This window comes from Convolutriloba macropyga, chromosome 11 (assembly GCF_964194025.1).
Source record: "Convolutriloba macropyga chromosome 11, txConMacr16.3, whole genome shotgun sequence".
NCBI lineage: Eukaryota > Metazoa > Xenacoelomorpha > Acoela > Convolutidae > Convolutriloba > Convolutriloba macropyga.
In genome coordinates this window covers 42518179-42544447 of record NC_134478.1, presented here as the reverse complement: position 1 = coordinate 42544447, position 26269 = coordinate 42518179, and the positions used below count along the sequence as shown (strand labels likewise).

General features: G+C 42.0%; 2 protein-coding genes across 2 annotated transcripts in view; one reads left to right on the top strand and one right to left on the bottom strand.

The window, feature by feature from the left end:
- LOC142349136 (cysteine-rich venom protein-like) overlaps positions 1–26269 on the bottom strand; it is a 319707-nt gene that overhangs the window by 207846 nt on the left and 85592 nt on the right. The gene's annotated exons all lie outside the window — the stretch shown is intronic.
- The window catches only part of LOC142349696 (uncharacterized), a 34423-nt gene that overhangs the window by 3232 nt on the left and 4922 nt on the right, over positions 1–26269 (top strand). The window contains exons 2-4 of the mRNA XM_075401425.1: positions 912–981; positions 10143–10333; positions 12728–12924. Of these exons, the coding sequence (XP_075257540.1) occupies positions 912–981; positions 10143–10333; positions 12728–12924 (458 nt within the window). The remainder of the gene's footprint in view (positions 1–911; positions 982–10142; positions 10334–12727; positions 12925–26269) is intronic.

Genomic DNA, 26269 nt, shown 5'->3' with positions numbered 1-26269 from the left:
TGTAAAAATTTTTAAAAACAAAAATGTTTTTGCCTATATAAAGAAAGTTTCCAACTGGTTTAGTATTTAATATTAAAAGTCCGTTCCATGTGTTATTATTAGTAGTATTAATTTTTTTTGTATTCTATAGCTATTCCTATACTTCTGAACGACTTTTTTTTGAAAAACTAGAGTTTTATGCAAAGATATTTCACAAATTACGATAAAAAATCGTTTCGAAATAAATTTAAATTAATCACTGTTTTTTTTTTATATTTCCGCACTATTTTTGTATTGTAGCACACACAACTCAAAATGTTGTTTCTTTTTTTGATAAAATATTATCAGCAACCAAGTTAATTGAATCTGATATTTTATAAGATCGCCTGAATCTCATACTTCAAAACAAGATACGTGACATGACAAGAATAGCCTTACAAAATCTTTTACTATTTAGCAGGTAGTTTTTTTCCATGGATTTTTTCCTTCTAGTTGCATCTAAACTTAATATTGGTCTGGCTCTAATATTAAAAAAAATTAATTTTTGCTACTCAAAATTCCGGCATAAAATCTAGGTTTAAGAAGTTCGGTTGAAAAGAAACGTTGTTGTAAATTATTTTAAAATAGTTAATCAATTATTTTTATCTATTTTTGAAATTATTTAAAAAAAGGTGTATAGCTATTTTTTATTGCAAGTATTAAAATTATTTAGCTTTGCCTGTCTTCTTACTAGTTTCAATATTTTAGCTAAGATTATATTAATGTTTTGCCTTTAACCGAAGATGAAAAGAATCTAAAAATTAATACTGTTCCGTAGCAAATAAATTTTTTAGAAACGAGTTAGTTTTTTTGTGGAACGAGTTTAAGAAACCAGTCTTTTTGTCTTTTTATGTTAAGAGTGTTAAATTAGCTGAAAACCAAAATTGTTTCAGATAGAAAGAAAGACATACCAATTAATTTCGACGATAGTAAATGTGTGGAGGAACTTGAAAAAGGAAGCAGGTAAACAACTTTATCAGTTTTTTTGTTCAAATCTGTGCAGTTGGAAATATATTGATCAAGTTATTTAAAAAGACAAGATAAACGAAATCTTGCAAGATATAGTTCCTTCCCCGAAGTATCTCTAAGTCCTTATGAAGAGGGATCAGCTATAATTGCAAGACATTAGTTTTCAAGTAACGGGCAATTCCAATTAAAAAACTTTCACGTCAACGCAATGGTCAAAATTTAGGCAAAAGTTGATTACTCAGACAAAATTTTCAAAACATTTTACGTGTCCTTTTTCAGTATTTTTTTCAGCCTGTTCTTGAGTTGAGAGCATCAGCCTAAAATATTGAAATGGCAAACGGATGGTCATAAAGGGATTAAGAGTCTATGACGTATCAGCAATTTTACTGCAGAAAAACAAATTTTGGCCTAATTAGAATGATTTTAATGTTATTACGTTCTTCACTCTAATTTAAGCAGACAAAAGTGAAAATTGACATGAACATAGTCTTTTAGTCAGTAATGATAAGAGACTTGCTATAAGAATTCCTGAGTACTGACATTGACTACTGCACTGATTCAGGAATTCAATTCTAGTATTTTAACGAGGATCTTGTTAAGATGTGAGAAGATCTCTTACCGTTCCTTTGCCGAACAGAATATCGGCAATATTCTGTTCGGAAATATTCGCAATATTCTGTTCGGCAATATCGGCAATATTCTGTTCGGCAAAGGAACGGTAAGAGATCTTCTCACATGTTGACAAGATCCTCGTTAAAATACTAGAATTGAATTCCTGAATCAGTGCAGTAGTCAATGTCGGTACTCAGGAATTCTTATAGAAAGTCTCTTATCTTCCCAAGCAGGTTAAAATCTTGCATTTTTGGCAAGATGTGTAAATATTCACTGAGAAAACAGATAGGTTTGCGAAAATGGGTTTTGAACGGTAATTTTATAAAACGATCGTTTTTGAACAATAAAATTAGGAAATGATCGTTTTTGACCACTTTTAGGGTGCTTCCGTTTTTGAGCGCCTTTTTTAGGAGACTGTAGTTCTTGACAGTTTGCTTAGGAGACTAACCCAGGATGATGTCCCAAACGAAAAGTTGATATGTCCAGACGTGCCTTCATGTCCAGACTTTGCTTCGTTCATCAGACTATTCGTGCGTTCACGTTCATATTTTCGTACGTTCACAGGACTATTTGTGTAGTGATGCTTCCGAAATAACAGACTCACACAGGAAAACAATAAAAGCCACCCTAAGCGCATTTCATTCTTATCAGAGACAAACTCGGGCGCACTTGAGTCTGATCAGAGAAATTTGAGATCAACGGTGTCAGTACTTTTGTGCGATCATCAGACGTTTCCTGCGTTCATGTCCAGACTTTTGTGCGTTCATCAGACTTTTATTGCGTTCATATCCAGGATTTTGTTCGTTCTTCAGGCCTTTCATTCGTTTATGTCCAGACTTTCGTGTTTATTTCTGTGTTCCCATACTATGTTTATCTGAACTCTCGACAACCCCGTGGTAAATTTATTTACATCTGGACATACCAATTTTCCGTTTAAGGCCTCAACCTGCGAACGTTTTAGAGATTTTTTTTGACAGTTTAATGTTTGATTTTAAGCTCCGCGTTCAAAATCAGCAATGCGAACTATGTAACCCTTTATTAACAAAACGCTCAAAACCTGTCTTCTACTTCAAAATAATGCTCGGCAACAACCAATTCTTATTTCGAATCGACGATCAAAAGCGCTCAAGCGGGTCAAAAATCATACGGACTTTGACCGTTCTTCCCTACAAATTTTATGAGCAAAATTTCAACGGGGAGACAATTTCGAGCAAATTTAGATCTGATCGGAGACGAAGTTGACCAGACCGATCAAAAACCGTCAAAATGCCGTGGCAAATGACCGTTTCTGATCTGTTTTGAGCTTTTTTGGCCGCTAATTTTAGGAAATGATCATTTTTGACCGTTTTTTGGAATGCTTCCGTTTTTTAACGCCTTTTTGGGAGATTTTCGTCTCGAGAGTTCGCTTACAAAACTTACACAGGATGAGATCTCAAACGAAAATCGATATATCTACACCGTCCCCGACGTAAAATATCAATTTCCAGACATCACCAGAAGGAAAAAGTGTAGTAGTCAAGTAATTATGTGCAGTGCAATAACTTTCGTGCTTTCATCAGAATTTTTTTGCATTCATGTCCATTCTTTCGTGCGTTCAAGTCCAGAAATTAGTGAATTCACCAATCTATCCTGTCTTCACAGATTTCTTTTGCGTTCATGCCCAACCTTCGTAGGTTCACCATACCATTCGTGCGTTAATGTCTAGACTTTCGTGCGTTCCTCAGACTATTCGTGCGTTAACTTTCAGACTTTCATGCGGGACTTTCTGACTGAGACCCTAACCTGGGAACTTTTTCGAGCATTTTTGACAGCTTAATGTTTGATTTAAACGCGTGCACAATTCAGCTTTCAAAATCAGCAATGCGAATTATGTAACCCTTTAGAATATATTATAATTCATTAACTACCGCTTCTTATTTCGAAAAGTCTATCAAAAACGGCCAAGCTGGTCAAAAAGTCATACGGGCTTTGTCCGTTTTTCTCTTAAAAACATTTTGGGCAAAATTTCAACATTTGAGTTTCTCGAAAGAGACCATTTTTGGCACAAGTGGGTCTGATGGAAAATCTTGTAATGAAATCTAAACAAAGCCAAAAAAATTTATCAATGCAAAATTTCTTGTGTATTGATTTATTTGGGCTCCACCAAGAATCAACCGTATAGGGTAAGTTTGATCATGTTCACCAATGATTGGAGTCTATTAGCTTTGAATAGATAACCGAGAGGCCCCTCAGCCAACAGGAGCCAGCTCCTTTTAATGTTAATTATATTTTCATTCAAATCCGGCAATATTCAGCTTGGTTTAAGAATCGTGCAAAAATACCATACAATGACCAGTTTACGATGTATTGATAAGTTATATAAAAATATACGAGATCAATTATGGTTGAACATCATAGCAAAATACAGTCTATTTGTTTCGGTTTTTTTGTCATTTTTGAACTAAATTAAACGAATCAGAAGTGCATATGAATCTAAGTTGGGGTGAATCTATGATTCTAAGTCACAAGACTGAAGTGACCTCTAATCAGGCCACGTAATGCCAGCATCCTGATTTTTCTGCCCTTAACTTTTCGCCATCCATTGTAAATTGAGCACCAAATGGGATTGTAAATGATCTAATTAGAGGTCACTTCAGTCTTTTGCTCCAACTCGGGTTCTGCATGTGCGTAGCGGGTTCGCGTAGACTATTCTGAGATGAAAAAAGCCCCAAATTATGCAATGCCTAGTCAGTCTGTTTAAACCAGTTTTAATGCGATCATTGCGCAGAAACTAAATCAAGTTAAACTGCTTCGTCACCTAAATGTTGTTCCTACTGTTTAATTGAGATTCAGTTTTTGATAATTTCAACATTTTTGCTGGATTTATCAGAAATCATAGTTAGCTGGTAGATTATTTAGCCATACATTGAAATCTGAGGAGGAGAATAGTAATGAAAAAAAATTGATTATTTTGGTTTAAATTCTCCAAATAGATTTACATGCATTTTTTTCGCGAAAAGTAAACTGGTATCTTAAAAAGAGATGATGCAGATTAATGTCACTGATGGAGAAACTCAATAAAAAACTTTGAAAACGTAATCGAATTTGTGTTGGCCTAAATTCTCCATATCGCATTATTTCCAAGTTAAAACTGCGATGAAAGATTTTACGTCATCTAGAAATAGTAAGTAGAGAAAACAAAGGAGACGAATAATATGGAGGCAACTTCCTCTAGTAATAGGAAATGTTTGCAGAAGTTGCTATCAAAACGTTTAATTTTCAGTAATTTTTTAAACCCCTTCGCGTTAAAATCATAACAAACTGTTGATATAACAATGTGTAAAAGAAATCAACATTGCCAATTTAAGCGGTTTTTTCAGCTCTACTATGCTTTTATAAGGTCAACAGATATTATTTTTTTCAAATTTTTTGTGGAATCAATTGAGGAATTTGATTTCTGTCAATTCGTACTGTTCAAGAAGTGATTGTTTTATTTAAGTACTGACGAGGTCGGATATCAGTTTCTCCCGACTTACTTTAAAACTAGAACTTACGATATTTTCATTTGGTTTTTCTCTTATTATGGAACCGTGAGTTTAGCATTGTTATTGAATTTTTGATAGATCAAAGTTTTTTTTATAAAATAGCTTCAAAATATTCAATGAGACAAAACATATTTCACTGCCAAACCTTGTTCAAAGTTTTAGGATTGTTTTTCAATGTGCTTTTACTCAATCTAGATTTTAATGTTTTTTTAAAACAATATCATTTTAATTACAGTTTTCAAATTTTTCTGTCAAGATGATAATCTGAAGAAAGTTTAAAATTATGAATTGCAATTTAATGGCTGGAACAGTCGCACATAGGCATCTAATTGAGGTTTCTTTCTGAAAATTATATAAGAAATTCGCCGACAGCCGTCTGAAAAAATATTTCTGAGCGGATAATCAATAAACTTCTGTCTGTGCTTAATTTTCAATGCATCTCTTAAATAAATTCAGTACTTGTGAATAAATAAACAAAATGTTTTGCAAAATGTTTATCATACACAGTTTCCGGGGAATTAAATTTTATCTTGGAAGTTTCCAACCCACCCCTAGTTGTTTCTTACATAGATATTACAACACCAGCTCGGTTTTGGCTTCGGCGCCCTATATCTTTTGCCTCAACTTTTTGCACCCTGCCAACTAACCGTGGCCTGAGCAAAGAGCAAAGAGTTGGCTGCTTTGAGGTAATGAGGCATCTTTTGCTATTTTTAAAGTTTTTCAGCGCACATCCTACAAAAAATCAGTGATTTCATCATTTTTTTTGACAAATTCAGCTCTTGTTTTATTCGCTTTCCTAACTCAACTTTCACACTTTTACTACGTCTATTACATCTTTTCCACATAATCTTTTTAAATTTTTAACTTTTTATCTTAATTGCTGTTCTTTTAGGCGCTTATTTACTCAACACTTTCCTTACACAATTTTAGCACTCTTTAAAAAATTTAGGCAATGTATTTTCCTACAAATTTACAACATATTTTCCAGCTATTAAGAATATTGTGTAGAAAGGGAATTTCTAACTTAGGCTATCTTAGGGGATTTAAGAAAACTTAAGAAAGTATAGCAAAAGAACTAACCTTGTGTTATTTCTCAGAAGTTTCGACTTGAATTAGAATCCAATTAATATGGCTAATTAAGTTAGGAGTTTATAGGCGTTTTATTCAGCAAATATTGATCTTGATAAGTGATGGCAGTGTTGACTTGGTCTCTAAAAAAAGATTTAGAAAGTCTTATGAAACTTAGATTTCTAGAACCCAATTAGGGGTCATTTTCCAAAAATGGTATGAAATGGTTTTAATCATGTGAATTTTTGGGTCTTTTTTGCATCAGATTAATTTATAAAACGAAATCGGACTTGATTATATCTCTATTATTTATTTTCGCGGAGTATATATACCTATTGATTTTTGTAGATTTTCAGAGCTTCTTTTTAATTTAATCTTTTAAGTGAGTCTTTCCTTTCTGTTGGTAAGACAGAGAGTTCGTAGTTAGATTTAGGCTTGCTCTTGATAAAATTTTCTCAGTAGGCATAAGTACTAAAAGTTAGCTGGTGTAAGTTAACTTTTTCTAAGGATAGAATTGTACCCGTTTTTCTTCCTAAGTTAGTTAAGGCAGAAGGTCTTTAAGGGAATTAAAGTCGCCTAGAGGGCTAACTTAGAGAAAAACAATACATAGGAATTATTTTCAAAACCTGTTGGATTTTAGATTTTAAGGCCGCCGAACCACCTTAGCTGAATTTTAAATTCTACATTGGCAACCACAGAGGGTTTTATAAAAAGTTGATAGGAACTAGGTTTTTGAGGTTTTACTGATGAAATTTCAGAACCTTGGGAACTGTTCGTGCAGTGTTTAAATTAGTTTTCAAAAGCTCTTTTACTGTTTAAGATTTCTCGTAACGAAGCGTTAAGTTGTTAATTCTTTTAATTTTCACTAATTACCAGTTGAATAATAGAGTGTTTCATCATAGCAAATGCCTAGATTCCCTGCTTATATCAGTCCACGATTGATACAATCGGTAAACTGCGCCGAAAAACGATAGATGTCCAGGCACGGTTATTCAAAGGGCGAATCGTTGACCGCTTTTATTTCTGTGGAATAATTTTAATCGACTCAATTTCTTTCTAAAATCACCTGTTTGTTATATAATGTTCGAATTTTTTTGGATGAGATTGTCTCAAATAAAATTTCACAAAATTCACAACCGCAGAAAATTTGATACAGAAGACAGCTATCAATAGTTGCTTTAATTTAAAGACGAAAAGTCAAGACATTGTTTCCTCTAAACTCTTGGATGAAGTCTTCTGTTGGGCAAGCTGTTAAACCCCTTAAATGTTATAGACAAACATCCTCAAAACCATGTCAATCTCCATGCACAAAATCAGGCAGCCTCAGGGAGAAACACTCATGAACGGGGCAGACAGAGCGTATCAGACTTGTGTACGTGACAACCCCTTGGCCCCAGAGGCAGAACTGGATAGATTGGCTAGCTGGATTTTTATAGAAGAACTGCTCGATGGGGAGATCACTAAAGAATTGAGGCGACAGACATACGGGGGTCTTGCTGTTACTCTGGGCTAGGCATTAGACTTGAGTTTGAACATCCCCGCAACCAACGACGACAATGACGATGATCGGTGGAATACCACAGCAACACTGGGTGTGCGCCCGACCAGAGAAATGGCAACGCAAACCGAGATGGAGGAAGTACACTTGAACCCGGAATTTCACTTCCATCTTCTGGATTTGCTTCTTTCTGGGCAACAAAAGATGCGACGGGCAATCGAGCACCTGATCAGGGGGCAGGAGGTGATAAGAGGTGACCAGCAGTCCCAGTCGAGAGCTCGGGTAATCTGCAACCGAAGGGGCCAGGAACAACACTACAGCCGAGGTTGTACCAAATAAAAGAACTTTGCAGAGTTCGACAAGTGAGAAAATCGAGGAAACTTACTGAAATTCTGTATGCGACAAACGATGATAATGAGACCAAAGACTCGCTAAAACTTGAACTTTGTTAGTGTAGTTTTTTTAATTATAACTATTCAGGAGGATAGTTAAGTCTGAGAGGGAGGTGTAGAAATGGAATTTCTAACTTAGGCGAACTTAGGGGATTTAAGAAAACTTAAGAAAATATAGCAAAAGTACTAACCTTGTGTTCTTTCTCAGAAGTTTTGACTTGACTTAGAATCCAATTATAATTGCTAATTAAGTTAGGAGTTTATAGGCGTTTTATTCAGCAAATATTGATCTTGATAAGTGATGGCAGTGTTGACTTGGTCTCATATGAACAGATTCAGAAAGTCTTATGAAACTTAGATTTCTAGAACCCAAATAGGGGTCACTTTCCAAAAATGGTATGAAATGGTTTTAATCATGTGAATTTTTGGGTCTTTTTCGCATCAGATTAATTTATAAAAAGAAATCGGACTTGATTATATCTCTATTATTTACTTTCGCGGAGTATATATACCGCTTGATTTTTGTAGATTTTCAGAGCTTGTTTCTAATTTAGTTTTGTGAGTGAAATCTCTCCTTTCTGTTGGTCAGACAGAGAGCTCGTAGTTAACTTGTAGTTATCGCTTGTTCTTGATATAATTTTCTCAGTAGGCATAAGTACTAGAAGTTAGCTGGTGTAAGTTAACTTTTTCTTAGTATAGAATTGTGCCCGTTTTTCTTTATAAGTTAGTTAGGGCAGAAGGTGATTAAGAGAATTAAAGTCGCCTAGAGGGCTAATTTGGAGAAAAACAATACTTAGGAATTAGTTTCAAGACTTGTTGGAATTTAGAGGCTAAGGCCGCAGAACCACCTGAGCTGAATTTTAAATTCTACATATTGTTTTGTGTTCAAATTTTTACTGCTTTTATTGTATTTTTTAATGTCATACTTGGGTAAAAATCTTCTGAAACGTTAAATCAGAAATTGAAATGCCAGTCATACGAAATGAATTTTCCAAATTTTTGTAATGAAACCCACAGAAAATGTAAAGGTATTGTAAAGGCGCTGAATTCAGGAGTTTAGGAAGTGTTGAATTCGTGTAAGAGATGACCTGAATATCGTAAAATTGCGTAACTTTTGTAGGATGTGCTGAATAATTTCCACACAATCAGCAGATATACAATTTTTTCCTCAACTCGGGCTTCAACTTTTGTTGTTCTATTTACTAAACATATTTGTTCGCGCTTTGTTTTGGTCAAGTTACGTTGTTGTTGTTTACATGGAAAACCTTACTTCCCTGAGGCGCAAATTACTTCATTCTAATTTAATTTTCATGCAATTTGTAGCGGTCAACTGAAATAGTTTTACTGCTGATTTCAGTAAAAGAATTGTGTAAAACCGTCGTTCAAATGTGAAGAAATTTTGGCTTAGAAGCTTTCCAATTCTCAAAAATTCTCGGTACTCAAATGGCGCTTCCCAAAAGTTTTGGCGGGACATTTACGATTGCCACTCAAAACAATTCAAAAAAAATTGAGAAATTGCCTACTCTTATTTGAACTTGCATTTCTCGAATTTTTCCCAATTTGAGGTAACAGGTAATGCATTGAGTCTGATCAGAGGTCGTTATGCTCTGAAATGATCTGATCAGATGTTGATTGAAGCGCACTGTATATTCTGTATTTCCCCCTTTGAAAAGATAAAAGCGGGCGAAAATGGGAAGATGTCAAGTTTTTCGGGAAACGGCCGGGTCACCCCATTCACCGCATTCCCTGCTAGTATTCCTTAAATTCATCGCATCTATCGCCGACACTCTTGCATAGTCTTACGGGGAACGGCGATGAAGCCCCAGTACGGGTTCGTTTAAAATTTTTTTAAGGATTGCGTACTTTTCAGCGACAAAGAACTTTCCGCGATTTTCGGGAAATGGCACACCGGTTCCCCATTCACCGAATTCCCTGCTAGTGTATTATTTATAAATTCATCGAATCTATCGCCGCCAATCTTACATGTTTTCATGGTTGAATGGCATTGAAACCCCAGCCCGGGTTCTTTTGAGAATTTTTAAACGATGGAGTTCATTTCAGCGACAAAGAAATTCAGTTTACAGATGCTATCTTGTGTTACCATAACTTGTACAGAGATGGAGCAGACTTAGAGAAGCTAGAGTGGAACACTCACCTAGCCAAGTTTGCAGCTGATTGGGCTGCAGAATTGAAAGACAACAACGAATGCAAGATGAAACATAGCGAGCATGATGCGAGGAAAAACTTGGGACGTTAGTTGGTTATTATGGATACCCAATCAATTCTGCAGCTTTTCCTGATACCAATTGATGAGGGACCTTTGCCATGCACAAATTAGCACAAATAAAAGGCGATTATATGTGCTCGGTTTATTAAGCGAAATCCGTTAAAAGAAAGATTAAACATGGGTGAACGTTTCAAATCAGATTTGTAGTGCGCTTTTAATTTTGCCGCCTTCTATTACCATATACTGGAAACGAGAACTTTAATCTAATATTATAAAAGGAAAGTTCAAGCCATATGGAGATCAAGGCATTTAAAGGTTCTCAAAAACTATTAAAATCTGATGTCTTAACATCTGTCAATTTTTACGTAGCAACGGCCAGTAATGTTTTTTTTCAAGGTTGTAATTTGTTTTTCTTACAATTAAAGCTATGTAGAAAGCTATCATCACACAATGATCATTATAGTTAAAATAGTTGCTATTGCTGGGGTAACAGAGAAAGTCTGCAATGTTGATTTGGTTGTAAGTTGAGATGCTACAACCGGTATTTTTATACCATCCCAGACGGGAAGTTCTTGTGTCTGGACTTTGCCGCGTTCATGTCCAGAATTTCGTAAGTCCACCAGATTTTCGTGCGTTCAAAAGACTTCCGTGCGTTCATCCATGTGCAGACCATGACTAATTTGTCAAAAATTGAAGCGTTCACCAGACTTTTGACCATACATGTTCAGTCTTTCCTACTTTCGCACAATTTTCGTGTTCTTTTTGGGAGCTCATTTCGAGACGTTTGTGCGTTAATCCCCAGACTTCAGTGATTTCCACTTGCAAAAGGCTATTTCTCACAATCTTTTTGCTTCTTTTCCCTCTTCCTGTTTTAATTACGACATTCCCATATTGTTACAGAGAAATTAACTTTTGAAAGTCAATAAGGCATCCCTTGAAATTCCGTCTTCACTTTTCAAGAACATTTGTAATATTATTTGTTCGTTCAATTGATTTTTTTCTATTATCAGTGAGTTTATTTTAACTCAAAATTTTTAGGCACATCTTAGCAGCACTGACATTAACGTTTACTTAATTTTTTGACATTAAGCAATCCGAAAAAAGCGACGAAAAAGCAATCCAGTAACAAAAAATCTGCAGAAAAATCTCAATGGAAAAAAGACAATGATTTTTATAGCAGAAAACCACTTAAAAGATGCTCCTGTAGAACTAGCCTTTTTTGCTTCAATTGCATATTGAAAGAAGCCAGTTTTTCTGTTGGCGACAAATAGTTACTGGAATAAAGACTGAAAATTAATTTTTTGGAAGCCTGAATGTAGTGATCTTTTAATATATCTCCTGTTCCTTACAATAATAGATACCATTTAGAATTTCATCGTGATACCTAACCCTAAACAGCTACAAGTTAGCCAGCTACAAATTATCAATCGCCTCTTTTCTAGTTTGATATACCGCGAGGGGTTCAGAAACTTCAGTGAAAATCAGGGGTGTCGGGGGGATATAGTCGAGTTGCAGTATCTGTGTATTCTAAAGGTATAACTGCACATCAATGTTCACATAACAATCTGAAACAAAAAAATTTTCCCTTAGGTAAGACTGTTGCAGTACTGAGTCGACAATATAATATGGGATTTTGATGTTTCTGTACTAAAATTCTATGATACGTGGGTCCAGGTTACTACTGAATTTATATTTGTAACAATTGGTTGCTGGTACTTTTTTTTCAATTGCAGGTTTCTCTCCTTGAACAAAATTTAAGAAATATAATTTTGAGGAACTGACGTTAAAGAATACGAAAATATCTCCATCTAGGTTGTACATTTTTTTCGTAGTCCCTTTTTTGAAAGATGTAGTCGTCGATTTCGTTTTAGTCTTATAATTTTGTCCTCGAATAAATGTAGCTATTCTTCAGTAAATACCTTACATAGGGTTTTGAAAAGTGACACAAATTATTGCAGATCCACCCAGGTTGAGGGCCCAGGCCAAAATGAACGTGAATTAACTCTGATCATGACCAATCTGGAAACATGACTTAACTCACAGAACTCTGGTCATATGTGCACATTAGAGCCCAAAAAGTTCGCATGTGTAAATTTGCATGTGTATTACATTCGCATGTTATGATCGTGTATTATCTTGCAAATACTTATTTTGGCAAGAATTTGATCCGGTGTTATTGGGAAACAATAAACTCAATCCAAATAATAGGAAGTGATACTAAGTACCACGACATTTAGGTATCTGGGACACCCTCCCAGAAGTTAAATACGGCCGGGAACATGAGTATTTGTCGTAGTATTATCAATCATAAGCCGGCTTTCTCCAGTTACAGTCCCATGAAATTTGATTGAAACTGTACTTGCAATGAAGAGCTTCATGGGAGTCCGATCTAGATAAATAAATGTAAATGGCGTTTTAGGAGGAGTTGAATCAATTTCTGGAGAAAACTTATATACTGCATCCAGCTCGTCTTCAATTAAGGAACGGCATCTTGTTAAGCATGCCAAGCAAGCAGTACATGCATGGTTCAGAGAGATCAAAAACTACCAGTTTCCTGGTGAGTCTGCCGGCTATGATGACTGTGAGATGAAAGAAGTCACTGGACATTTCACACAGGTGAGATAGAGAACCATAGCGCGACTTTGAATTTGCCCTCCAAAGAAACAGATTTTTTCTCCCAAAATATCAGAAATGAGTGAGAATTGAACGCAATTTCTTAGTTGAATAATGCTGCTAGAGTTTACATTACATATCAATTTTCTCCTGCAAAAACAAAAAAATCATTTGCATTTAGACTTGCCAAGTATTGACCAAGACTTGGATTTTAACTGGCAAGTGTACAAAAGTGACATCATCAGTAATGATGTGGACTTGGCATTAGGTCCGGGAACGGATTTGACCAGTATTTCTGAGGCCTTGATGCAGTATGATCGTTTTCGAACGATTATCAACAGCAGAACTGACCATATTTATTACAGCTAATTAAAACTATTTAATAGTTGTAAAATTGAACTAACCGTATTAGGATGACCATAAACATAAAGGCCAACGGAATTGTTGATGAACCAACAATAACGCAAATTTGCTGAGTTGTTTACTTAACACCAAAACCCACCATAATCTGATTTGTAAAATCGCTATCCAGTAAACTGCATTGAATCTTAAAATGAATAAGGGTGTTCGAAGAGGAGCTAAGATCATGAAGGTGGTGGTGACGAGTCGGGAAAAGAGGTTAGCAGACCGGGAACTAAAGCGGAGGATGAAATTATTAAATATGGAAGTACGTGTGCTGACCCGTATGAAGCAGATAGCACAGGGGAGGTTGTTTGCTGCGAGGGGAGAAGAATCAAATAGTGGGAATGAATCAGAAGAGGAGTGGCTAAGGATAATGAGGGCTGAAGAAAGTAAAAACTAAAACTTAAACTATTAACTGTCATCATATCATCATCGCATCATCATCGTTATCGTGATGTATATTTGTCCTTTAGAATTTAGTTTATTGTGGTTTCGGGACAACTTTCCGTACTGGGCTAACATGACCCGTTCCTTCGTCCGTGACCGAGAACGCAAGATAAATTGCGGGAACCGATGGGCCAGCGTGCGTGCCCGTGTAACATTCCCAATGACCCTCTGATTGTCCGGGGGAACTAATATACACGTAAATATTAGCTGATAGCGATATAAGTTTTCCGTCCCGGATACTGAATAGTCGAAGCTTCGTCCGGAAATGTCGTTCCTTGCGAGTAAGAAGCTTTGAGGATGTTATGGAGAGCTTTTTGTAGTGTAATATCTTGTTATTTTCATTGACATCCATTATAACTCAAAGAAACGGGAGTTTTACAAAATTCGTAATTTTGGCCAAATCGGAAATTTTTTACAAGTTGGGACCGAAAATCTGTACACCCCCCCCGATTTTTTGAAGCCGATATGGCTGAACCAAGCTGGGGTCACCATCACCCTAGGGCACCCCTAAGCTATTCACAAACCAGAATTAGTGGTGCCAGCTCTACCCAGTCGGGAGCCATTAACACTTATGAGGGGAAAAAGTGATAATTTTGGGGAAAAATCCGAAATTCGCAATTTTTGAGTTTGAAGAACGCTAGTCACACTAGGGTGCAATAAGGCCCTGAGCCTACGCCTGATTAGGCGGAATACGAACCATACCCCCCAAACCACCCTAAGTAAACAAAAGACCCGGAAACACATATTTCGTAGGTAACCAAGTATAAGTCGACTTGCCGGCCATTTTGAACTTTTTGCTTGTTACGGACGTACGACGCAACCGGACCGTAACCCTATAGCGGACAAGCGCACGTGCGGACGGTGACCTAGGAACCCCCCCCCCCCCTATGTAAACAAATCGCACGTAAAAACGGAAAAATCTGGAATTCGCATATATGTAAATTTGGCGGCCATCTTGACTGATATCTATTAGGTAAGTTTGGTATTCGACACGTTGAGGTTTTACGGCATTGGTATGACGGAATGTAAACAAAGTAACCAATAGCATTATAGCAAGTGGAAACGTGGTGCAATAATGACGGTTATTTGGTTTGAGTAAACAAACTGTTTGCTCGGCTCCTTATAAAAGCGGCTTACACTATAAGCGCTGCGCAGATGTTGCAAATCGCGAACGAGTTAATTATCGATTGTTTGGCATAGTTTGCCGGTATTTTTGAGCGAGAGGCTCTGGTTAATCGTTATTAAGCGTCGTTGCGTTAACTTTGCCGGAGCGATTGAGCGAGAGGCTCTGAATAGTCGCTGTTATAGAGTTAGAGTTATTTGGCTAAGTTTTGCCTGATTTGATTGAGCGAGAAGCTCTGATTAGTCTTTGGGGTTCGGTTACATTATTGAGCACCGATCGCTGTTGCAAGTGAGCAAGAGGCTCTGGAACTTGCGTTACTTGATCGAGCAAGCGGCTCGGATTAGTTATAGTGATTCGGCAGAGTTGCCTGTACCGTTGAGCATCGAGCTCAGATTGTGGTCTAGCGTGTTTAAAATCGCTAGACCGTTAGTTTGGTAATAGAGCGATCGCTCTGATAGTTTGCGGGATTACCGACGTTTAGAGTGGGTAGATAAGCGTGTAGAATCGTATAGTTCCGTAGGAATTTGGCTGAAAGTAGATTTTGTTGTGCTTAAGGATTACCAGTCAGTGCTCTGAGTAGTTCTTAAGTGTATTCTAGTTAGTGCTGTAAACTGTTACTTTAGCTGGATTACCACTGTATAGTTTGATTGTATTGAGTTATACTTACTAATATTCCGTTAGTTATTTACGTACTTGGTGTATTAATTGAATAGTTGCACTAACTGTTTTGATCAAGCCGGAAGAGCAAATAAACGGGGCAAATAACAAGAACGAACCACCAAATAAAAACCTTTCGAATTGTGAGATCTGGGCGCTAGTTCCCGTTCTAGGCTGCCTAATAAAGTTCAGATTCTTACAGTGGCGCTCCTGGGTGGGCTCTCTTGTTAGTTATTTGAATTACTAATTATCTTGCGTTACCTTGTTATAAATTACGAATCGATTACCAGTTGCGGGTTACTACTCCAATGGCAGATGCAGGTGAACGAAATGCTGCCGATGAAGACGAGGTCGCCAGATTTGCGGAGTTCTTTGCGGCAGCGATGAGAAGGAGCAACAACACCCTGTACTCGGGTGGAGCAGTGAGACCGGAGAAATTTCCATCAAACGGTTACCCAAACTGGGAGGACTGGAAAACTCACTTTGGGTACATCACGACAGCCAACGGGTGGGACGACGAGCAATGCTGAGTGGCACTACCGACGTGTCTCACCAGTTGGGCGTTGGACGAGTTCTCCGCGATGCCCCAATGGTACAAGACCCAGCAGGATACACAACCCGCCCCGACGTTGCCGAGGATGCTGGGCTACCTAGACGGTAGAATGAGTGCTTACCACGACCGAACATCTAGCAGGTTAGAGTTTCAGGCGATGGTGCAGGGTGAGAAAGAGGGCATTAAAGACTTTGCTCGCAGACTAAGATCCATGTGCGACATAGCCTTTGCGATGTACAATGCTGCCACCAAGGATGAGTTTAACAGAGATCAGTTCATCGAGGGGTTGCTGGACGACGAGTTGCACGACCTTCTGATGAGGGAACAACCGCGTACCTTCCTGGAGGCACAGAATCGAGCATTGAGTTTGGAAGCTATTGGCAAGAACTCGCGGAAAAGAAGCCGACGCCACATCGCGGCAGTGCGGTCTGCTGACGAAGTGAGACAAACCAACTACGCTGGCCCAAGCAGGCGACCTAACGATGGCGATCATTCGAGGGACCACAGACATACGACCAGAGGTGAGACGGAGAGTGAGGAACAACAGCTCCCGAAGATGCATAACCGGATGCAAGCGATGGAGTCTTCACTCAAAGAAGTACAGACAAGCATGAGTAAGATGCTGAATTCAATCCTACCCAAGCCACGGGAGAAAGCCCGACTGGGCGCAGCAGCGGGCGCTGCCCCGCAGTTGTTCAACCCCTACCCGCTCGACAGTCGTCACGGGAAGCCGTTTGAGAGGGCAAACAACCAGAATAGACAGTGGGCAAGCTGGAATAAACCTCGCGGTAGCGGCTGTTGGCAATGTGGTCAAGAAGGGCACATATGGCGGGACTGCCCTCAGTATCAAGCTCCTTTAAACTAGGAGGGGCCGGGTCTCTGGGTGGGTTCCACCCGGAGGGGTTTGTCCCGGCCGAATTCAGAAACAAACCAAACTTAGGAAGCAGACATAAGAAATACGGGATCAAGTATAGAGGTAACAACCAGCCCCAGCTCCATCAAGATCAAGCAAACGTCTGCTCCTACGACCCAACGCCATCCGAAATTGCAGAGACGGTTGTGACAAGGGACAAGCTAACAACGATGAGGATCCGGACGAACTCGATAAACCGGGTTTGTCACCCATGGTCGATGTCGTAGCAGGAGGGATGGCCGTAAGGGCGCTGATTGACAGCGGTGCCACAACGAATCTACTGCACATAGGAGCTTACAAGAGGATGCCGAATCCACCGTTGATGACAAGCTTCGCCGGGAATTTACTACTTACGAACGGCAAGAAAACGCCTGTGGTCGGAAGGACGAAACTCAGAGTGAAAGTAGGCTCTATAAACGATGAACTACCCGTGTTGGTGCTAGACGAAATGAATCCAGAGCTGATCATTGGATCGCGGACAATGGAGGAGTTCAGATGCTCGCTGGACTTTGATTCGAACCAGTTTTGGACCGGGAAAGGCGAAGGCTCGGCAGTTCCCGTCGAAATGATCCCGCTGCAAGATCCCACACGCCTTGAAAAATGTCAAACTCCTACAGAAGCCGACGATGGTCAACGGCACGACCAAACTCCCTCAGCTGACTGCCTGTTAGCTCCCGCGCATGCCACACGAGGTGCCCAGCATTACCCATTCCAACCAGTCGGTAGCCCTAAAATACCTGGAGAACAGCAGGAGACCACAACTCCAACGATGACCCAAATTGTGCAGTCAGTAGGTTGGGAGTACGACAGTGACGTGGAAAAGATCCTCCAACTTACCGCCCCAGATATAGAAGATGGACCCCGAGAGCGACTGCGAGAGATGGTCTGCAAATACCGAGATTTCTTTGCGTTAAGAGACTCAGAGTTGGGGACAACCGATCTGGTCGAGCATCACATCGTCACCACGGACAGTAAGCCAATTAAAATACCGGCGCATAGAATTTCCCCAGCCAAACTTCACAGAGTAGAAGAGGAAGTGACTTCGATGCTTGAAGGAGGGGTCATACAGCCGTCGAATAGTCCCTATAGCGCGCCCATTGTGCTGGTGAAGAAGAAAGACGGAAGTACGCGGTTCTGTGTGGATTACCGGGCACTCAACAGTGTGACCATCAAGGATGCTTTCCCAATCCCGAAGATTGCTCAGACGTTCGACGCTCTGAGGGGAGCCAAGTTCTCGTCGATGGACATGGCAAGCGGATACTGGCAAGTGCCCATTGCCGAAGAGGACCGACACAAGACGGCGTTCGTAACCCCTGACGGTGGCCTCTACGAGTACCTCAAGATGCCTTTTGGATTGTCCAATGCTCCCAGGATTTTCCAGAGACTGATGAATGAACTCTTTAGACGACACTTGTGGAAATGGGTACTGATTTTCCTGGACGATCTACTCGTCTACAGTGAGAATGAAGAAGATCACCTACAGCGCCTTGAAATGGTGTTCCAAACGCTGCGCCAAGCCAACTTAAAACTGAAACCCAAGAAGTGTCGATTGTTCCAGAAGCAAGTGATCTTCTTGAGCCACGTGATCTCCGCAGGCGGCGTGTCCCCGGACCCCGAGAAGGTCTCCGCCGTCAGTGACTGGCCTGTACCCAAGACCGTGAAACAAGTTAGATCTTTTGTTGGTTTCTGTAATTATTACAGGCGGTTTAATAAAGACTTTGCTAAAATTGCTCAGCCTTTGCACGAGCTGACAAAGAAGCAGGTCTGGTTCAACTGGACGGTGGAATGCCAACTAGCGTTCGATCGCCTGAGGTTCGAGCTAACAAACGCACCCATGTTGCAGTTCCCGAAATACGATAGTCCATTCATCGTAGACACGGATGCAAGCAATGTGAGCCTAGGAGCGGTACTATCCAATGTATTGGACGGCGTGGAACAGCCCATCGTCTACGCAAGCCGGACCTTGAGTCGAACAGAAGCTAACTACTCGACGACGAAAAGAGAAGCACTGGCAGTGGTCCAAGCGCTGAAGTGGTTCCGACCTTACGTCTGGGGTTTGAAATTCATCGTCCGGACGGACCACGCTAGTCTGCACTAGCTGTTCAGGCAGAACTCAGATGGGCAGACATTCCGAATTCTGCAGCACCTGCAGGAGTACGATTTCCAAGTGGCGCACCGAGCGGGAAACCGCCATGCAAACGCTGACGGACTATCGAGGATGTTGGAGGACGAACTCCCAGAGTGGCAACCAGGCGAACTGGAAGAGGCACTCGGAACTTGCCCGGAAGCAAAGTCCCTCGAGGAAGCGCTAAAAGACTTAGGGCACAATACCGAACCTACACAGGCCGTGCGGTCAGGAGGCACTACCGGTCCGGTTGAAGTTAGTATCACATGGAGTAGGACGCAAAGCAATGTGCGGGAACTCCAGGAGAAGGACGAAGCCATCTCCCAAATCATCTACTGGGTACAGAATGGGACCAACAAAGACCGCCCAAGCTTAGGAACCAACCTAGTGACCAGGGCAGAGGCAACCAAATATGGAGAAGAAGTACTGGCGTACTGGTCTCATTGAAATGAGCTCCTCGTAAAGGATGGACTCCTGTATCGAAAAAAGGAAAATGTCGAGGGAGACCTTCTGCAGCTGGTAGTACCGGGTCCTTGCAGGAAAGAGATCTTGGATCAATTGCACGCATCACCCATCAGTGGAGGGCACCTTCACCTGGAGAAAACTCTAGGACGAGTCAGGCAACGATTCTGGTGGCCAAGGGTATGATTCGACGTAGAGCGCAAATTACAAGTCTGCCTAGAGTGTGCTGCTCGCACCAAAGGGGGAAAACGCCGAAAAGCAGATCTACAAACTTTTGAAGTAGGGATACGCTTCCACACCGTAGCGGCCGACATCATGGGCCCCGTAACTCGAGCGAAGGCCGCTGGTGCGAAGTATGTTCTCGCCCTAACTGACTACTTTACCAAGTATGTGGTCACGGTGCCTTTAGTACAGATCGAAGCAAAAGACGTAGCCAAAGCGATTGTGGAGAACTGGGTCCTGCAGTTCGGTGTGCCCGACGTCCTACACACGGATCAGGGTAAGAACTTTGGCAGTGAATTAATCGCCGAGATGTGTAAGCTGTTAAAGATTGATAAGTCACGCACTTCACCCTACCACCCAAAGGAAAACGGCCAGGTGGAAAGATTCAATCGTTCCATGGCGGTCATGCTCTCAAAATACTGTGCCGAGTGCCCAGGCGATTGGGACGAGCTTCTCCCTTCCATCACGTTTGCATACAACACGTCCGTACATAAGACAACGAATGCGACACCCTTCAGCCTTGTTTACGGCCAAGAGTGCCAATACCCTATCGACCTCTTTTACCCGAAGTCAGACGACGGAAACCCAACCACCCCCTTCGTCAAGTGGCTAGACGGACAGTTTCGGGAAGCTCACATGCATGCCCGTGAGTTCTTGGGACACAACCAGAAGAGGCAGAAAGACCGGTTCCACAAAAAGGTGTTCGGGGAGCCCTATAAGGTCGAAGACAAAGTTTGGATGTTTGCAAAACACAAGCAGAAATCCAAGAAATTCTACAACAATTGGGAAGGGCCCTATGTGATCCTAAAGCGCGTCTCGGAAGTGAACTACAAGATAGCGAAACCGACAGCAAAGACCAAGTGGAAAATTGTTCACTTCAACAACCTAAAACCCTACGTCGGGGAAGACAGCGTCGCGAAGAGGCAGTTAAGACCTCGTGGCGCAGCGACTGAACGGGATCGGGTCGAAAACAAGTACCCAGCTGATGATGACGGAGCAGAGGACGAAGAAGACCACGAACCAGCGACCAGAGTAGCGCCCCCAGAAATCTCTCCAGGCCTGGCCAACGCAAAGCTCCAAGCGCGGAGGAGAGGCCAACAACGAGCCTTACCAGACTATGGACCAGAGCTAAGAGATCTGTTCGATGAGGAGGAGGGAATTGCCGACCTTGAGGGGACTCCTAACCCAAAACCAATGGCGGTAGACACCCCGCTCCCCACTAATAGGGAGCCATTAGGACTTGGAATTGGCCCAAACTTACCCGTTGACCCAGACTCTAGTGCCCAACCCCTGGAATCAGCAACAGGAGGGGAAACAACCCCTCAGGGGACACCTAGAAAGCCAGTTGAGGACAAGACTCCCATTGTCAACGAACAACAAAATTGCGTGGAAGGCAGTGACATAGACGGGGAACCTTCCGAAGCCCCTATTTCACAGCCAGTCCCCGAAGACTTGACACCAGAGCGAGGGGTGATGCCAGCCCAACCCACGACACCCCCGTCAGCTCCTATACCAGCAGAGACTGGAATTCCAAGTCGGAAGCGAAACGAGCCGCGGCGGGGCACACGTGTGCGACCCCCAGTCCGACGGTTAGGGATAAACGATCGATAAAGGTCAGACTTAAACTTAAACAAACTGTATGTACTCGAACTGTAAGTATGCAAATATCAAACCGGCGTGACCATTAGGTTAAGTTTTGAATCTCAATTTCTATGACATTGCCAGACAATAGGTAAACAGTGAAAATGTCAGTGATTATTCGGTTATAAACTAACTTGATTTGAGCCAGTTTGATACTTGACATACTTGAAATTCAGTAACTCATCTTGATGCTAAATTTTCTGAAACTTTTGCTATTGGGAGCCGTGTTTCGGCTGACGAATCTGGAGAGCAATCACACGGCCGGAGTTGTTTTCATCGCGGAAGACCTGCCATCCTACCAGAGGCCTACGAATCGATCTGGTTGACACTTCCGTACCCTGAAGCCCTTCCTTTCAACGAGAGTGTTCTACGATCCGCGCACGACGATTTCCGGACTGGCCTAGCAGAGCAGTGGAAAGATTACGGAGGCAACATTTGTGCTGATGAACAGTTAACGGAACGAGTGCTCAATCTCACACAGCATTACGTAGAGGACGTGGCAGAGGTAGCGCGACAAATCAACTCAATGGTGAAGCACCTCAAGGGAACCACGGCTACCACCGTCAATCACGACCAAGCGCACCAGTCACGGTCCAAACGTTGGGTGCTACCTCTTCTCGCGGGCATCGGGACAGCTTTGGTCCTGGCGCCGGTACTCAAAGACGAATTCTGCCACCTGACTACTTCCCTGGGTTTCTGCGGCGAGACAAAACACATGTGACAGCTACAGAAAGAGAACCGCCAGTTGAACGAACAGCTTAAGATTGTCACTCTAGCCACGGGCGAGAGACTCCATCTGATTGCAAGTTCTCTGAACCGTACACAACACCAACTCCAACGGACAACACAGGGATCCAATGGGAACTTTCGGCGAATCCAGGCCGCATTCAACCAGCTGCTGGATCACGCGCACACGAAGACAGGGAACGACTACTGCGTCAGTGTGAAACCGCACACCCTCTACACGGACTTGTGGGCCCTGTCCCTATCAGCTTCGAACTTCTCGAGCGAACACTATGATATACGGGAAGAACTGGTCACCTATCGAGCATCACTGACCGAGGTAGTTCACCAATGGCACCGAACCATCAATGAATTAACAGAGGGTAACCTGGCCAGCGACCTCGTGACCCCGGGAACGTTGAGGAAAGTTTTGGCCAACACCGACTATCGCCGAGGAAAACCTGTTATCCCGCAAAATTCCTTGAATCTCTACTACAGGCTGGAGCTAGTGGAAGCCAGCTGGGCCGCCGAAGTCGGTCTGTTCATTCGGCTGACAATACCGACCGCAGAGCGTCAAGGGTTGTACCAGAGCTATCGTGCGGTTAGCATACCGCAACCCATACCCTCAACAGAGACCGCGACGACATATGCATTGACAAACGATATCCTCCTGACCACAGACGAGCGTTGAGTTTTTGTAGGAATGACGATGTCTGATTTTGTGACCCAATGCCCGCTCAGTGGCGGAGTCCGGCTCTGCAAACGCCCATTTCTCTGGAACAAACTTACGAAGGATGACTGCTTGACCAACCTCTACTTGGGTCGAGAAGACGCAGCCATCCGAACGTGTCACCACACAGTAGTGGATCTACCAAAGGAAGTCACCGCCGAGTACCTCGAAGACTCCGTGTACCTAGTTACTGCCGGATCGGACAATTACAGTTTCAGAAACTACTCCGCAACATCAAGGAAACCAGTGATGGTGCCCGGCTGTCGTAGCTGTCTGATCCGACCGCCATGTAACGGCCACATCGAGAATTACAGCGGAAGCATGGAGTTAAGAGCCGACTGGCGTAGTTGCGGACACGGCAACGGATCCATAATTCACATCCGACAACCCCCTTTGCTAACTGCCATTTTGGGCGAACTCGACCAAGCGGAGAAACGTCTGCTGGAGAGGCCCGCGCCACCTCACCTGAAGCGAGACCTACAACAGCCAGTGATGGAAGCCAGTCGCTTGAAGCTAGTGACCCTACCCGAGGAGGTGGTGGACAGCCGCCGAATGAAAGAGCTAGCCAAACCCCTTGCAGAGGAAGTGGTGACCAGTCACGTGAGGCATGAACCTTTCAGACGCACCACAGCTTTCGCGGTGCTAGTGACAATATTGACAATGACTGTGATGGGCCTCGGAGTCTTAGCAGCGGCTCAGTTTGGACTTCTGACGTACCTTCAGAAACGGTGCCAAGACCACCTGTCAAAGTGTAGAAGGGAGGACAAACAGGGAGGAATAACGAAACTGACGCCTCAGGGCCGAAGACGAGGAACGAAAGAGACTCCACCTCAAGAGGACGAAAATTGCCATGAAGAGCAATGCGACGAGGATCAGAGCTCATCTCAGACATAGACCAATCAACCAGACTCACCGAAGACTCCAACCCAGGGATCAGGGAAGTCGAAAGGGCCCGATAACAAGAAACAGTTGGTGGTAGGAGAAATGAGTACCTATTTTAACAACGGCGGGAAGGGCGCTAAGACAACTCCGAAGACTCCCTAGGAGACATCAATTTGAGATAAGTCTGACCAAACTTTCTCATTTACTTTGACCTCGAGTGGTCTGTGCATCCCACAGAGGTAGTTGCTATGTAATTTACGCCTATTAACGTATAATTGCTTGTGTGTCATCGTGTACTCTAGTGTTAATCACTGACTGGTAGTCTAATATTAAGAGACCTAGAACATGATCGAACGTGCGCAAACCGTTAAGTACAACCGGTCATAACGACCTTAGTACAACGCATTCCGTTAAGTTTGGTTAGTAAACAGACGTACACCTAGGTTCGACGAGCAAATATAACACCGCGCAAAAGTCAACAAACGGAAACCGTACGGCCATTCTGATTACTTTTGTCACCGCGAATAAGTTGAGCTAATTTTCAAGAACCGAAGTAGGAAACGGCAGATTTTAACATTCGAGAGACGTTGGAGGTATTCCTCCACCCGATAGACTTGGACGAAGACATGCAGTATGTGCGCGACGGGTTGGGAAGAGAGATCGAGCTGGACGCTGATCCGGTTGTGTTGGCACGCAAGAGGGCGCTGCTTCAACAGCACTTCTTGTCAGATCCGAGCTTCCTGGGCTCGGAGGCATTGCTCTTCATGGACCGGAGTTATGTAGGGACCCCGATGCTGACCAGCGACGAGGTTGATGCGCTGGAGTCGATAGATGATGCGAACTCCTGGAACCACCGGATGAACCTCATCGGACGTGTCACCTGGGAGACGCTGGAGCTTCAGTCTTTCTTTCGACTGACAAGTATGGAGGAGGACAGGAGGACCCTCGTCGACCTCTCGACCGCCTGGTGGAGCCCGAGGTATGGATCTCTTTTCCGCACCTTCTACTGGAACTTACGTGGCCTGGGACTGCCCAGCATCGACTTGAAGGCCAAGACTCTTCGGACACTTGTCCTGCAGAGAGTAATCAAAGCAGCGATAGAAGAGTTGCGAGAGCATTACTTGCCCTCGGTGCAAGTCGGATTCGGACGAGGTGACAACTAGGGATGGAGTAATTAATCTAGAGAGAACATTTGGTGGAGGTTTGTGTGTTCACCTTGGACCGAAACCACAATGAACAAACATCTTACATATAAGCTAAGAATAGGGTATCTATCATTCATTTTGATCATTACTGTTGAACTGACTGCTTGTTTCATAAGATTTCATTGATAAACATGGTGGCACTTTATTGGGAATCGAACCAGCTAGGTGATGCCTGCTTTGTGATTACTTCTATTAGATATGAATTATTGGGGGATATAATTCTGACTTTGGAACATGGAGATCAATTGAGACTCCTGTGTTGGTCCCCAGCAAGGGGTGAGTTTCTTACACACTTGCGCCGGTATCACTTTAGCCATGGGGAAAAGAAACTGTTTCCGATGGCTATGCATCTTGCAGAGAGGCACGGGAACAAGAATGCAAAAAGACTGAACCAACTAGTGGCACGTATGCAAAACTAAACTGACTAGCTCAAAGATCAGACTGATATCATGAGACTGTTATCATGAGATTGCTATCATAAGACTGTTATCATATAGACAATACCCCTAAAGAACTAGGGAGGTTCTCATTGTTCAATTTTCCTTTTCCGAATTAAGACCGAATTATTATCCCGGAGGATAAATGATCTAGAAGGGAGGCCTATAAAATTGAACTAACCGTATTAGGATGACCATAAACATAAAGGCCAACGGAATTGTTGATGAACCAACAATAACGCAAATTTGCTGAGTTGTTTACTTAACACCAAAACCCACCATAATCTGATTTGTAATATCGCTATCTAGTAAACTGCATTGAATCTTAAAATGAATAAGGGTGTTCGAAGAGGAGCTAAGATCATGAAGGTGGTGGTGACGAGTCGAGGTTAGCAGACCGGGAACTAAAGCGGAGGATGAAATTATTAAATATGGAAGTACGTGTGCTGACCCGTATGAAGCAGATAGCACAGCGGAGGTTGTTTGCTGCGAGGGGAGAAGAATCAAATAGTGGGAATGAATCAGAAGAGGAGTGGCTGAGGATAATGTGGGCTGAAGAAAGTAAAAGCTAAAATTAAACTATTAACTGTCATCAAATCATCGTTATCGTGTTGTATATTTGTCCTTTAGAATTTAGTTTATTGTGGTTTCGGGACAACTTTCCGTACTGGGCTAACATGACCCGTTCCTTCGTCCGTGACCGAGAACGCAAGATAAATTGCGGGAACCGATGGGCCAGCGTGCGTGCCCGTGTAACATTCCCAACGACCCTCTGATTGTCCGGGGGAACTAATATACACGTAAATATTAGCTGATGGCGACCGGG